Raw genomic sequence first — 14736 nt, 5'->3', positions numbered from 1 at the left:
AGAGTGAAAAGCTGCTGTCTGCCCAGATATATCATTCCTGTGGAAGAGGCTGATAATGGAGTGAACTCACAAGAATGGAGTTCTTGCTCGTAGGATAATCCACGCCTGGCCAAGGGCTGAGTGATTTCATGCTGGCTGTTTAATTGCAGTAGCTCTGTAGAGGACTGATTTATAGAACCCTCCTGTAAGGATTGGTTTTTAGTACCACAATTCAGATGTGGTACCAAATGTGTATGTAGCTGTGTCTTAAGTGATTTAAACAGCTTTAAACTCTTGCAGATCACTTGGTGAATGGGCACTACTATGAAATAAGAATTAAGTGGAATAAATAACTGAGAGTACCTTCCACAGAAAAGAAGTATTTTGAAGGAGCTGGTGCATACCTGCTGCATTCTGTGTTAGAGCTTGACCAGTTCCTGCTCCTGCCCTTGCCTCTAAGGCTCCCCCTTTGCCCTCATCTCACTCTTTGCCTTTGTATATCCTACCCATGCCTAGGAAAACTGGAATTACTGCTTACCTATCCACACTTCTGCTTTCTTTCTTTTTTTTTTTTTTTTTTTTTTTTGCTTTGTCCTTTTCTAATGGTCCTCTCCTTGAGATGCACACCTGTGCCCTTTTGGTTTGATTTTGTTGTGTTGGGGACATGGTAAGGGAGAGGTTGGTTATTAAGTTCTAAGGATAGGGAGTTCCTGCTGTGGTTCATCGGAAATGAATCTGACTAGTGTCCATGAGGACGTGGGTTTGATCCCTGGCCTTGCTCAGTGGCTCAGGGATCCGGCGTTGCCATGAGCTGTGGTATAGGTCACAGACGCGGCTCAGATCTTGAGTTGCTGTGGCATGGACCAGCAGCTACAGCTCCAATTAGACCCCTAGCCTGGGAACCTCCATATGCCATGGATGCGGCCCCAAAAAGGCAAATAAATAAATAGATAGGAGTTCCTGTCGTGGCTCAGTGGTTAACGAATCCAACTAGGAACCATGAGGTTGCAGGTTTGATCCCTGGCCTTGCACAGTGGGTTAAGGATCTGGCATTGCCATGAAGTGTGGTGTAGGTCGCAGATGTGGCTCGGATCCCACGTGGCTGTGGCTGTGGTGTAGGCGGGCAGTTATGGCTCCGATTAGACGTCCAGCCTGGAAACCTCCATATGCCGAGGGTGCAGCCCTAAAAAAGACAAATGAATTAATTAAATAGAAAAAAAAAGTCTGGAGATAGAGTTGACCACACCCAATTTCTGTTCCCTATTCCTCTGTCACTAGAGTTTATTTTTCTGACAGGCTCTGTCACACCATGGGTATAACAGCTGTCAACAGTCCCCAAAATCACATCTTTCTACCTTAGCATCCTCACTGCTGAGAGAAGACCTTTACCTATATAACTTGAGGGAAGAGGCCAGAGGAGTCTTATTGGCTAAAGGTCACATGTGTGTGGGTCACACCCACATCCTTGGACCACTCACTGTGGCCAGAGATTGGAGTGTTTGAATTGGCCAGACCTATGGAGTTCTCTGGTGACCTAGCAGTTGAGGATCTGGCAAAAAAAAGTATTGGCCAAATCAGTTGCCTTTCTACCTGGACTAGAGAGTCCATGTTCTGAAGATGAAGGTGTTCTGGGCTCTTACATATGGATTGAATAGAACAGTCATTCACTTTTTTTTTTTTTTTTTTTTTAATGGCCATACCCACGGCATATGGAGGTTCCCAGGCCAGGGATTGAATCTGAGCATAGCTGCAACCTGCACTGCAGCTGTGGCAATGGCAATGCCAGATCTTTTAACCCACTGCACCAGGTCAGGGATTGAACCCACACCTGCATAGCGTCCCAAACTGCTGCAGTCAGATTCTTTTTTTTTTTTTTTTTTTTTTGTCTTTTTTTGCTATTTCTTGGGCCGCTCCTGCGGCATATGGAGGTTCCCAGGCTAGGGGTCGAATCGGAGCTGTAGCCACCGGCCTACGCCAGAGCCACAGCAACGCGGGATCCGAGCCGCGTCTGCAACCTACACCACAGCTCATGGCAACGCTGGATCGTTAACCCACTGAGCAAGGGCAGGGTCCAAACCCGCAACCTCATGGTTCCTAGTCGGATTCGTTAACCACTGCACCACGATGGGAACTCCTGCAGTCAGATTCTTAACCCACTGTGCCACAACAGGAATTCCCATTCACTCTTTCTCATTGTTAACTAAGGCTATGTGAAGAAGATACTGGAGTTGATTTTGAAGGAGGAAAAGATAGATTTTATGTGGACATATTGCAAAAGACTCTTTCTTTCTTTCTTTTTTGGTCTTTTTAGGGCCGCACCCATGGCATATGGAGGTTCTCAGGCTAGGGGTCCAATTGGAGCTGTAACTGCCAGCCTATGCCAGAGCCACAGCAACATAGGATCCGAGTCTCGTTTGTGACCTACACCACAGCTCACGGCAATGCTGGATCCTTAACCCACTGAGCGAGGCCAGGGATCGAACCCATGTCCTCATGGATGCCAGTCGGGTTCACTAACCACTGAGCCACGACCAGAACTCCCAAAAGACGCTTTCAAATGAACAGTACAATTTGTGAGCAGTTTGAGCGTGTGGTAGTTGAAAATAAAAGTAGATGTCTGAAGGAGTGTTGATTGAACCAGGCTTAAAGATGTAAGAGGGGAGAAAGCTGAGGCTAGAGTCAGGGAAAGTATATCATAGAATGACGTTGAAAAGGAACATGAGCTTTATTTGTAGGCAGAAGGCAGAGTAATTGTGGAGGCAGTTCTTTTACTATGGGGTTAAATGGGGTTATGCAAATGAACTTTATACCACTACACAGAGGTAAAGTAGTGGAGGTGTTATATTAACATTTCCTATGTGCCTTAGCCTCTTACAGTAGCCTGCTTATTAGAAACAATAAAATTCATACTAATAAGAATGTTGACATTTTTCAAGAATTAGGTTGTCTTACAAGTTTACCTAAACTGTTTCAGACTGGCTAGTGAGAATAAGCACTAACAGGTATAATGTGTACAAAACTTAACTAAGGGGAGTTCCTCTTGTGGCTCAGTGGAAACGAATCCAACTAGTGTTTGTGAGGACACATGTTCCATCCCTGGCCTTGCTCAGTGGGTTAAGGATCTGGCATTGCCGTGAGCTGTGGTATAGATTGCAGACATGGCTCAGATCTGGCATTGCTATGGCTGTGGCGTAGGCTGGCAGCTGTAGCTCCAATTTGACCCCTAGACTGGGAACTTCCATATGCTGTGTGTGCGGCCCTAAAAAAAAAGAAAAAAGAAAAAAGAAAAAAATTCAGGGAGTTCCCTGGTGGATAGGATTTGGTGCTTTCACCACTGTGGCCTGGATTTAATCCCTGGTCTGGGAATCAAGATCCCTTATCAAGCTGCTGCACTCTAGGTTCGGAGAGGTATTTTGACAAGTCAGATTGTCTAACACTGGTGACAGCACATTTAACTGAAGGAAAGGAACTCAAAAGGTGAAAATTGATTATTGCCAATGAACGGTAACATCCTTAACTTTTAAATTCCTAAAAAGACAAACTACATTTTTTATTAAGAGGGCAGTCCAGAATGGAGACATGTGTTTGAGACCAGTATGATTTCGGGTTGTTTTATAAGCCTGAAGAATAAGGGGTCACATTCAAGAAGTGCAGTCTTGGAGGTGGTAAATAATCAGAGTGCTGAGAAAGATCTGTGAACAGAGCCGATTAGACACTCTCATTGTGCAGTCACACCCTCTAGAATGCTGGATTAAGGGTGAGGTAACTGGAGAAATAGCCTGTGAAGCAGTTGCTAATTGACTAAAGCAGAAAGGTGGCAGCAGCATCACCCCCTGTGGTGGCTTGACCACTGAATCAGCTCCATAGCCAAGGTCTCTGCACACTCATCTCCAGATGGAGACTTCAAGCCTTTCACACACAGAGTCACAAAGGATATGTATGCAAGTCTGCATGGAGGTGAGTGTCTCTTTTCGTATTACTTTGAAAATGAAGAGTCTATATGAGGTACTGACAACCAAGGGTTGCTCCAAATAGGGCAACGGGATTGACAGGGCCCAGGGCTCTTGCCTGTTTGATACTTTGGTCATTAACACAATTTGAGGACATATGATGGGGAGGCAGGGGCTGAGATCTCCTTAAAGTTTTAACATTTTGTAAGTTGAAAATACAGTTTTAACTCTGAATTACGTCCAGATTATGAAATGATAACAAAGTAGTTACTTTGCCCTATTGCCTCCTCTATGTTTGCCTCATCTGTCGTATTGCCTTTCTCTCTTTTTTTTTTTTTTGTCTTTTTGCCTTTTCTTGGGCCACTCCTGTGGCATATGGAGGTTCCCAGGCTAGGGGTCGAATTGGAGCTACAGCCGATGCGGGATCCAAGCCGTGTCTGCAGCCTACACCACAGCTCATGGCAACGCCGGATCCTTAACCCACTGAGCAAGGCCCAGGGATTGAACCCGCAACCTCATGGTTCCTAGTGGGATTCGTTAACCACTGAACCACGACGGGAACTCCTCTCCTTTTTCATCATCCTTCTCCTGAACTTCCCTGACAGCTCACTCCCCACATCCCCACCATGCCATCCCTCCTCCCACCCACTATCCTCATCCATCACCAGGTCTTGGGAAGTCCTGCTAACTGTAGGACCAAAGTGTAAATTGTTTTTCTCCTCAGTCCTCACTAGCACAGCTGAGACCAAGCTGAGATATTTAAGCAAGACCCAATGAAAGCTTGGATATGACGGAAGGCTTCAGCAACTAGGCTGTCAAAATGACAGATTGCTACACATTCTCTTCAATTTGCGTTCTCCTGTAGTGTCACTCATTTGGCAAGGGCTGGCTTCTTCCTCTCTTCCTCTTAATCTTTCTCTCAAGAAGTAAAACCTTAGAGAGATTGAAGTTTCCTTAAGTTCACCTCTGAACTGTATCACCTCCCAGAAGGAATTCAGTCCCAAACTTAATGTACATTCCTTCTCCAAGTTTTTACACTTTAAGTATATGTGTGTAAATGTGTACAGTCTATATAGTGTTGCTTTTTTAAAAAATCTACATATGTAAGTCATATATCATGTCATATATATACACGTACTCTTCTGCATTCTACTCAGCATTGTTTTCAAGATTTTCCCTGCATAGTTCTAGTTCATTCATTTGTATCTGTATCTCATTACATGAATATGTCATAATTTATTTATCATTTTCCCTATTGAAGACTTTTTTTTTTTGGCTGCACCCGTGGCATACAGAAGTTTTGGGACCAGGGATTGAATTTGAGCCACAGCTGTAACCAGAGCCACGGCAGAGACAACACTGGATCATTAACCCACTGTACCATCAGGGAACTCCATTGAAGACTTTTTTGCCTTTTTTTTTTTTTGTCTTTTTGCCTTTTCTTGAGGCGCTCCGGTGGCATATGGAGGTTTCCAGGCTAGGGGTCTAATAGGAGCTGTAGCCACTGGCCTACGCCAGAGTCACAGCAACGTGGGATCCAGGCCACGTCTGTGACCCACACCACAGCTCACAGCAATGCCAGATCCTTAACCCACTGAGCAAGGCCAGGGATTGAACCCGAAACCTCGTGGTTCCTAGTTGGATTTATTAACCACTGCGCCACGACGGGAACTCCCATTGAAGACTTTTTAAGTTCCCTGGTGGCCTAGTGATTAGGACTTGGCCCTTTCACTGCTGCAGCCTGCGTTCAGTCCCTGGTCTGGGAACTGAGATTCCCACGTCAAGCTGCTGCATGCCACAGCCAAAAAAAAGAAAAGAGAAAAAAAGACTTTTTAGGCTACTTTTCATTTTTTGACATTATAAATAAGGCAGTGTGTATGTGTGTGTGTATATATCCATACGTATCTTTTTGTGTGTGATCATGTTTGAGAATTGCTTTAGATTATACATAAAAGTAAAACTGCTGTAGGGTAGACACTTCTTAACTTTACTAGAATTTACCAAATTGTTCTCCAGAGTAGTTGTTTCAGGTTTCATGACTACCAATAGTTTGTGAAAGATAATTCTCTACATCTTGGCCAACACTTGGTGTTACCCGACTTAAAATTTTTTGTGATTCTGGTATATATGAAATTGCATCGCATTGAATTTAATTTGTACTTTCCTGACTGCTAATAGAAATGTCTTTCTCCTCAGTTTTCTATCACAGCATCCTATTTATTTCTTTTGCAGCACTTATCACAAGCTCTTGTTATGGATTGGTTGGTTTGTGTGTTTATCGTCTGCCTCCCTGTATAGAACAGAATCTCTGTGAGGGCAGGGATCACATCTCTCTTGTTTACTGTTTGTGCTCACAGCTCAGTCCAGGGTCTGGGGGTTCAGTTAATATGTAAGTTTTTTAATGAATGAGCCTGATGGTGGTGGAAGGGGGTCCTCAATAAGTCTGACAGTATCACTCAAGAAATGCTCATACAGCAACAGGAATTTATGCCTTAATATGCCTCCCATCCAAACCCTGTACTTTATTCCATAGCCAGGTCACAGTACCTGCTTCTTTCTTTCAGTTCTTCCCTTTTTCAAGCCTTGAGGTAACAAGTGGTAATAGAGGATAGCAGAAATATTGAGTCACCTGTGGTTTATCTGCTCTAGCCTGGGGCCCATGACTTGAGATACACTGATGTTCAATTTTTGTGAGATTGTTCCCGTTCCTCACATCAGAGAGGAAATCAAGGCTCTGATGAGATTTATTATTAGATAGGAAGTTAAGTTGGAAGCGCTTTGCCTTTTTGGGGATTCTTATTGACAAAGTTAATCTTATCTCAACTACTAAAGACAGGTACAGACCCTGTCAGCAGAAATTTGCTAGGTTAGGGGTGGTAATTTATTTTTGAGAAATATAAACATTGAAGACTAGAATAAATCTCAGCTACTTTTTCTGCAGTCTTTCTTTTCTACCCAGTCACTGTTAGTATTGTCCCAGCTGCTCTGATTGCATCTTGCTCCAGCTATTTACAGTTCGTGAGCTTTGCTCTGACTACATCTTAAATTTTACTCATTGCTTTGGTTAGGATTCTTTGGGATGCAGGGAACACCCCTTCCCCCACCCCCTGCCAAATATCTTCAACCAGAGGCAATCCAGGGAATGTCTCAGAATTTAAGTGCATACACAGCTGGAGTTAGAGCAGTAGAAATGCCTTCTGTAAGCTCACAAGTTTACTTCTGTTTTCAAGAGAAAAACCGAGCCGAGAATGGAATATCTTAGTCCCAGTTACAGATCATCAGGGAAGGATGCCGACCTGGCATGGACCAAATGCCCACCTGAATCCAGTAAGCCATGGCCACAAGATTACAATCTACAAACAAGGCAGCCAGGAGTCACCCCTGTAATGTGTGGATGACACCGAAGGGCAGCTCCCAGGGAAGGGGAGAGATTTTAGGCAGACACTCCCATAGGTGTCTACTGAACTTACCAGTTATATGTTTAGAGACTCTGAAGCCTCTGTCTTTTTTACCCAGCAGCTTCTTCGTATCTTCTGCTTTCTTGACTTCCCTTTCTCCAGGTCTTACCTGGCTTCTTAGTCAACTTGCTGATCCCCTTGCCATAGCCAGTTACAAATGTATTCTCAACAGATCCCTGACTTCTCCCACTTAAGACAGTGAGCTTTGTAGATAAGGTATATTTTTCCCTCGTTTACTTGTCTGTTTATCTGACAGGAATTAGAAGGTATAAATATTCTATTTAATGTAACATTTTTCTGGTAGGCTTACAATTCAGTGATGTTTCCTGCCCCAGGTGGTGGGAAATATTGGTGAATTGGGTATTATGAGACTTAAGCAACCTGGGGTGTCCATTCTGCCTTTGCTGAGACCATTACATTCTCTTGTTATAGGAACATGATATAGAAACAACTCATGGTGTGGTCCACGTCACTATAAGAGGCCTACCGAAGGGAAACAGACCGGTTATTATGACATACCATGACATTGGCCTCAATCGTATGTATTTGATTTTATACCTTCTCTTTTTATTATAACATAATCTTTGTGTGTATGTGTATATATGTATGTATGTATGTATTTTTTTTCTTTTTAGGGCCGTACCTTTGGCATATGGAGGTTCCCAGGCTAGAGGTCGAATCAGAGCTATAGCTGCTGGCCTATACCACAGCCACAGCAATGTGGGATCCGAGCTGCATCTGCAGCCTACACCACAGCTCATGGCAATGCCAGATCCTTAACCCATTGACTGATGCCAGGGGTCAAACCTGCGTCCTCATGGATGCTAGTCAGATTCGTTTCCGCTGAACCACAACAGGAACTCCTCTTTGTATATTTTTTAAAAACACATGAGAAACTCTCATATTCGTTTTTTTCTTTTTTTTTTTTTTTTTTTTTTTAGCCGCACCCATGGCATGTGGAAGTTCCTGGGCTAGGGATCAAATCTGTGCCACAGCAGCAACCTTAGCTGCTGCAGTGACCACGCCAGGTCCTTAACCCACTGAACCACAGAGAACTCTTAAAATCTTTTTTTTTTTTTTTTTTAAATCTGTACTTTGGGTTTTTTCATATTTCAGGTTAGAAAATAGAGTTTGGAGGTTCCCATTGTGGCGTAGTGGAAAGGAATCCAACTAGTATCCATAAGGATGCAGGTTTGATCCCTGGCCTCATTTAGTGCATCAGAGATCCGATATTGCTGTGAGCTATGTGTAGGTCGAAGAGGCAGCTCGGATCCCAAGTTACTGTGGCTGTGGTGTAGGCCAGCAGCTGTAGCTCCAATTCGAACCTAGCCTGGGAACTGCCATATGCCATAGGTGCAGCCCTGAAAAAATAAATAAGAGTTTGAATTTAACTGTTGTGAAGTCTTCAGTGAATTAGTAAAAGTATTCTTGCTATAGTTTGTCATTGGTGACTTTAAGAGGCATTTTCTAGAAGGTAGAGTAAGATTCTGGCCTAGCCTGAGGCACAGAGTCTGTGTACATGTGTTGTCTTCCACATTCTTCTGGCTTTCAAAGGTGGCCTGCGTTTGAGGCTACAGCCTTGCGCTGGAGCTCTTGTGGCCTCTTTGGCATGAGAAGGAATTTAAGCAGTTATACCACTAGGATAGAAATTGTAGCAGCAACCCCTCCCTGTACCCCTGCAATTTTGCCAAGGGACAGTCTTCCACATGGTGACTGTGAGCAGCTCAAGATAGTTATTCTAGCCAGGTTCTTGGGATGTGGTCAGGATCTCTGTGTGAGGTAGGGGAATAAGATACATGAAAAATGACAGTATTAGAGTTCCCTGATGGCCCAGCAATTAAGGACTTGGCATTGTCACTGCTGTGGCTTTGGTTCGATCACTAGCCCCAGAACTTCTGCATGCTATGGTCGCAGCCAAAAAAAAAAAAAAAAGGACAGTATTATGGGTGTAAGGTTGTTTTGTGCAACACCAAGATTGGTTTCCACTTTGTGGACGGTTCTGTAGAATTGAGGATTAGTCCCTTTTCACATCACTTAGACGTCTGGAAGTCAACCTGTAGGGCAGCTTGAATCGGACAAACTGTTCAGACACTTCACTTTAGTGTAATAGTGATTAAAATGGCATGAGAGAGGACAACGATATGGAATAGACTGAGGAAAATTGGAGAGAAATGAAGAGCTTGTGACTTAACATTTTTGCTCTTGCAGATAAATCCTGTTTCAATGCGTTCTTTAACTTTGAGGATATGCAAGAAATCACCCAGCACTTTGCTGTCTGTCATGTGGATGCCCCAGGCCAGCAGGAAGGTGCACCCTCTTTCCCATCTGGGTAAGGCCACAAGCGAGATCCTCTGGAAGACAGGCATTCAGGGAGCAAACGACTAAGCTCCTGGGGAGCAGTGGCCATGTGCTTCCCTCTCAGCTTAGTTTGGCACAGCCTACAGGTTATACTTGTCATCTGACCATCCGCCTGTTTTCTCTCCTCACTCTGAGAGGACAGTTACGTACATTCTATCAGGAAAACTGTATGTTCTCCCGTATCCAGGAATGGCCCTCCGTGGGGATGGGAGCCAATCACAAGGCATTAGTGTCTGGAACACCCACATCTCAATGTCTTTTGTTTGTCCTCATCCTTATCTACTTTAAATCTGTCATTTTTTTGCCTCTCCCTGAAACTCCCGACTACTTAGGCCTAAACTCAGATCCCTCTGAGCTTCCTGGGGGATCCCTCCCCACCCCACCCTTACCTTCAGTCTGGTGATAGGAGTTTGAATATCACTGTAGCCGTTTATTCTGAGAAGCTGCCCTGTCAGGTAGGGATGCATTTGACTGGACGTGGAGCTCTCAGCCTCATCCTAAGCTGGCTGTGCATGGTGGAGCCACAGTTTCCCTAAGTCTTCCCTGGACGGCATAATTATTGAGGAGACCTTGGAGGAGGAGGGAAAACACAAGCTGTGAAAGGCTAATTCTTTCCCTTTCTCTTCACTCATCTCCAGAGCTGCCTTTGCCAGTGACTGCCTACTGTGATCCAATAGTAGTTAACGCTTAGGTATTCACTCAACAGTATTCCGACCTACGTTACCTGCTTTACATTTTTTAACTCATTTAATCCTTATAACCTTGTGGGTTAGGTTTACTATGATTCCCATTTTACAAGTGAGGAAACTAAGGCCCAAAGATACTAAGTACCTGGGCCAAGCTTACATAATGAGTAAGTAGCAGAGCTGGGATTTTTTTTTTTTTTTTTTGTCTTTTTGCTATTTCTTGGGCCGCTCTCGCGGCATGTGGAGATTCCCAGGCTAGGGGTCCAATCGGAGCTGGAGCCACCGGCCTACACCAGAGCCACAGCAACGTGGGATCCGAGCCGCGTCTGCAACCTACACCACAGCTCACGGCAACGCCGGATCATTAACCCACTGAGCAAGGGCAGAGACCGAACCCGAAACCTCATGGTTCCTAGTCGGTTTCGTTAACCACTACGCCACGACGGGAACTCCCCAGAGCTGGGATTTTAACCCAAGCAGTCTAGCTCCAGAATCTGTATTATTTACTATGCCCAAGCTATTCTGTCTCCTAAACACAAATTGGCCAGTGACTGGTTTATATCAATAAGATTTATTTATTATTTATTTATTTTTGTCTTTTTGCCTTTTCTAGGGCCGCTCCTGCGGCATATGGATGTTCTCAGGCTAGGGGTCTAATGGGAGCTGTAGCCACCAGCCTACGCCAAGAGCCACAGCAACACAGGATCTGAGCCACATCTGTGACCTATACCACAGCTCACGGCAGCGCCGGATCCTTAACCCACTGAGCAAGGCCAGGGATCGAACACGCAACCTCATGGTTCTTAGTCAGATTTGTTAACCACTGAGCCATGACGGGAACTCCTCAATAAGGTTTAGATCCAATTAATGTTGCCTGTTTTATGCACAAATGGCTCAGGAGCACACCATTGCTTGAGGTGTTTCAGGCTGAGACAGACTGACGTCCCTGTCAAAGGTAGAGCAGATCCTGCCTCATATGTAGGAGGTCGTCTTAAGATCCTTTTCATCTTTGATTGGGTAACCTCTATGGACAGTCCCAACTTTTCTTGGATACTTGGTCTGAGTCAGTTTCAGACTTACTTGACCATCTTGGGATCCAGTTTCTTAGATCATGAACCTAATTCAGAAGCAAGTAATAGTACAGATGTGATAAATTCATTGAGTAATAATAATAATAAAAAAGCAAATAATAAACAGGTTATTCTAGGCCTAAGTAAAGCAAATGAGCCTTCATGACGAGGAACGCAGGATCTGTGACTGTGTGCCTAGGTCCAGTAAAGCTTTGTTTACCTTTACATTTAGTTGCCTAAATACAGACTGCAGAGCAAGAGCCACTTCCTAAGTTGACTCTTACTTCTAGAAGTTTACTGAGGCCAAACCCCCAGTTAAAGGTTGCTCTTCAGGCTATAAAAACCTGTGGGTTCTCCCCCCGCTTCTTCTTAGAATGTCAGTCAGAGAGTCACACAACATGGGGCAGTCATTTCCAGGTACCACATCTCCTCCTTTGAGCCTTGGCTAAAGTGAGTGCTTTTCTCTAAGAACCTACACTTTTCTAGCTATTCTGGTGGTATCCTTCTGTATTCCAGGTACCAGTACCCCACAATGGATGAGCTGGCCGAAATGCTGCCTTCTGTTCTCACCCACTTAAAGTAAGTTCATTCTGCAGTTATTTCACATTGTTTTGGGGTTTTGTTTGTTTTTTTTTTGTTTTTCACATTTTCTACTATGTGTCTAATTGGGGGGATATGATGTTGAGCAAAACAGTATGGTCACTACTCTGTAGAGCATGAAGCTTACGTTTTAGTGGGGGAAATAATTAACAGTAAGTATGTAAGCAAGTATTCCCAGCTTACATGCTGTAGACGTCAGTGGGGACGTTATGATAGAGAATAAGGACAGGGTCTGCACAGATAAGGCTGAGGAATGCCTCTCTCAGAAGGAGTCACTTAGGTTGAGACCTGGAGGATAAAAAGGAGCTACGTAGACAGAAAGCCTGGGCATGGGATTGCAGACAGAAGGAAGATGTCCAAAAGGCCTGAGGAGTTCCCTGGTGGCCTAGGGCGTTAAGGATCAGGCATTGTCACTGCTGTGCCTCTGGTTACTGCTGTGGCACAGGTCCAGTCCCTGGCCTGAGAACTTCCACTTGCCGTAGGTGTGGCCAAAAAACGACAACAAAAAGCCTGAGCCAATAAGTAAGTGGGAGAAAGGCATAGAGCGAAATTTGAGAAATAGGCAAGGACCAGATTACATAGGTCTCATAGATCAGGTAAGAATTTGGGATTATATTCAAAAGACAGAAAAAAGGAGTTTCCGTCATGGCTCAGCAGTTAACGAGCCCGACTAGCATCCATGAGGACTTGGGTTCAATCCCTGGCCTCGCTCAGTGGGTTGGGGATCTTGAGTTGCCGTGAGCTGTGGTGTAGGTTGCAGGCGCGGCTCGGATCCCATGTTGCTGTGACTGTAGCTTAGGCCAGCGAGTACAGCTCTGATTTGACCCCTAGCCTGGGAACCTCCACATACTGCAGGTACAGCCCTAAAAAGACAAAAAGACCAAAAAAAAAAAAAAAAGGCGAAGAAAAAAAACCAAAGGGTTTTAAGCACGGAGTGGTATCTAATTTAGTCTTTTTTTTTTTTTTTTTAATTTGTCGTTTTAGGGCCACACCTATGGCATATGGAAGTTCTCAGGCTAGGGGTGAAATCAGAGCTATAGCTGCCAGCCTGCGCACAGCCATAGCAATGCCAGATACGAGCCTTATCTGTGACCTACATCACAGCTCATGGCAACACCAGATCCTTAACCCACTGAGCAAGGCTAGGGATTGAGCCTTCGTCCTCATGGATGCTAGTCAGATTCGTTAAACTGCTGAGCCACAACGGGAACTTCCCTAATTTAGTCTTTTATTTAATTAATTAATTAATTTATTTATTTTTGTCTTTCTGCCATTTTCTTGGGCCGTTCCTGTAGCATATGGAGTTTCCCAGGCTAGGGGTTGGATTGGAGCTGTAGCCACCAGCCTATGCCAGAGCCACAGCAACGTGGGATCTGAGCCGAGTCTGCGACCTACACCACAGCTCACGGCAACGCCGGATCCTTTACCCACTGAGCAAGGCCAGGGGTCGAACCCACAACCTCATGGTTCCTAGTCAGATTTGTTAACCACTGAGCCATGACAGGAACTCCCCCTAATTTAGTCTTTTAAAATGATCACTCTAGATTTGTAAATTGCACATCAGTAAAGCAGTTTACATTTTTAAAAAAGGATTACTCTAGCTGTGGAGAGACTGGTTTAGAGAGGGGTAAAAGAGTAAAATTAGGGGGACCAGTTAAACTATTACAACATTTGGACAAGTGATACTGATAGCTTGGTACTGGGTGGCTATGCAGGGAATGGAATGAGGTAGGTGGAGGCAGATGGAATTACTTTGAAGGTAGACTCTGTAGGACTTGTTGATGGGCTGGACACAGAGGTGATGGGAGAGTGAGCTGTCAAGGGTGACTCCCAAGTTTTAGTCATATTTCTTTTAATCCTTAAAATCAACTTAGAAGTGGGTGGTTGTATCCTTATGTGGTAGATAAGGAACCCAGGTTCAAGAGGTTAAAGAGACTCTACCAAATTCTATATCCAGCAAGCATCAGAGCCAGATTTGAACCCATTTGTATTCTTTCCATTATGCCATGCCACCTCCAAACGAGCTAACCCTGACAATGTTGGTGTGTCTCATTCACAGTCTGAAAAGCATCATTGGGGTTGGAGTTGGAGCTGGAGCTTACATCCTCAGCAGATTTGCTGTAAGTATGGGCAGGATTAGTCTTAGCACCCTGAGGTACCTACCGCCAAGGTCACGGCTCTTACTGCTGTGTTAAATGTCTGGGTCTTTTAAATTTTTTTTATTTTTATTTTTTTTTGCTTTTTAGGGCCACACCTACGGCATATGTAAGTACCCAGGCTAGGGGTCGAACTGGAGCTACAGCTGCCAGCTTACAGCAGCCACAGCAACACCAGATCCGAGCCGAGTGTGTGACCTACCCCACAGCTCACGGCAACTCTGGATCCACAACCCACTGAGCAAGGCCGAGGATCGAACCCACATCCTCATGGATACTAGTCGCATTCGTTTCCACTGTGCCTCAACAGGAACTCCTAAATTTTATTTGCTTACTTATTTATTTTTTGGCTGCCCCTGCGGCATACGGAAATTCGGGCCAGTGATCAAATCTGAGCCAGAGCCATGTCCTATGCCACAGCTGCAGCAACACTATATCCTTAACCCATTGTGCCAAGGGGATCGAACTGGTGCTTCCAC

General features: G+C 44.6%; 1 protein-coding gene across 15 annotated transcripts in view; it reads left to right on the top strand.

Annotated features, from left to right (window-relative positions):
• NDRG3 (NDRG family member 3) overlaps nucleotides 1-14736 on the top strand; it is an 82503-nt gene that overhangs the window by 34295 nt on the left and 33472 nt on the right. For 10 of the 15 annotated variants that reach the window (XR_014832278.1, XR_014832274.1, XR_014832277.1 and 7 more), the window contains 4 exons: nucleotides 7820-7925; nucleotides 9596-9716; nucleotides 12018-12080; nucleotides 14161-14221. Coding sequence is in view for 11 of the 15 variants with exons in the window: in XM_021077358.2 (XP_020933017.1) it covers nucleotides 7820-7925; nucleotides 9596-9716; nucleotides 12018-12080; nucleotides 14161-14221 (351 nt within the window). In the remaining 4 variants the exon portion in view is untranslated. Of the gene's footprint in view, nucleotides 1-1647; nucleotides 1703-2878; nucleotides 3030-4318; nucleotides 7257-7819; nucleotides 7926-9595; nucleotides 9717-12017; nucleotides 12081-14160; nucleotides 14222-14736 lie in introns of those variants that run through there. The other 5 variants (XM_021077354.2, XM_021077353.2, XM_085003846.1 and 2 more) reach the window with 3 other exon arrangements.

Source organism: Sus scrofa, chromosome 17 (assembly GCF_054392235.1).
Source record: "Sus scrofa isolate SSC_HxYL_T2T_F1_AM1 chromosome 17, Sscrofa_HxYL_maternal_Yorkshire_Landrace_v2.0, whole genome shotgun sequence".
In the NCBI taxonomy this organism is placed as follows: Eukaryota; Metazoa; Chordata; class Mammalia; order Artiodactyla; family Suidae; genus Sus; species Sus scrofa.
This window is presented reverse-complemented; position numbering and strand designations above follow the sequence as displayed.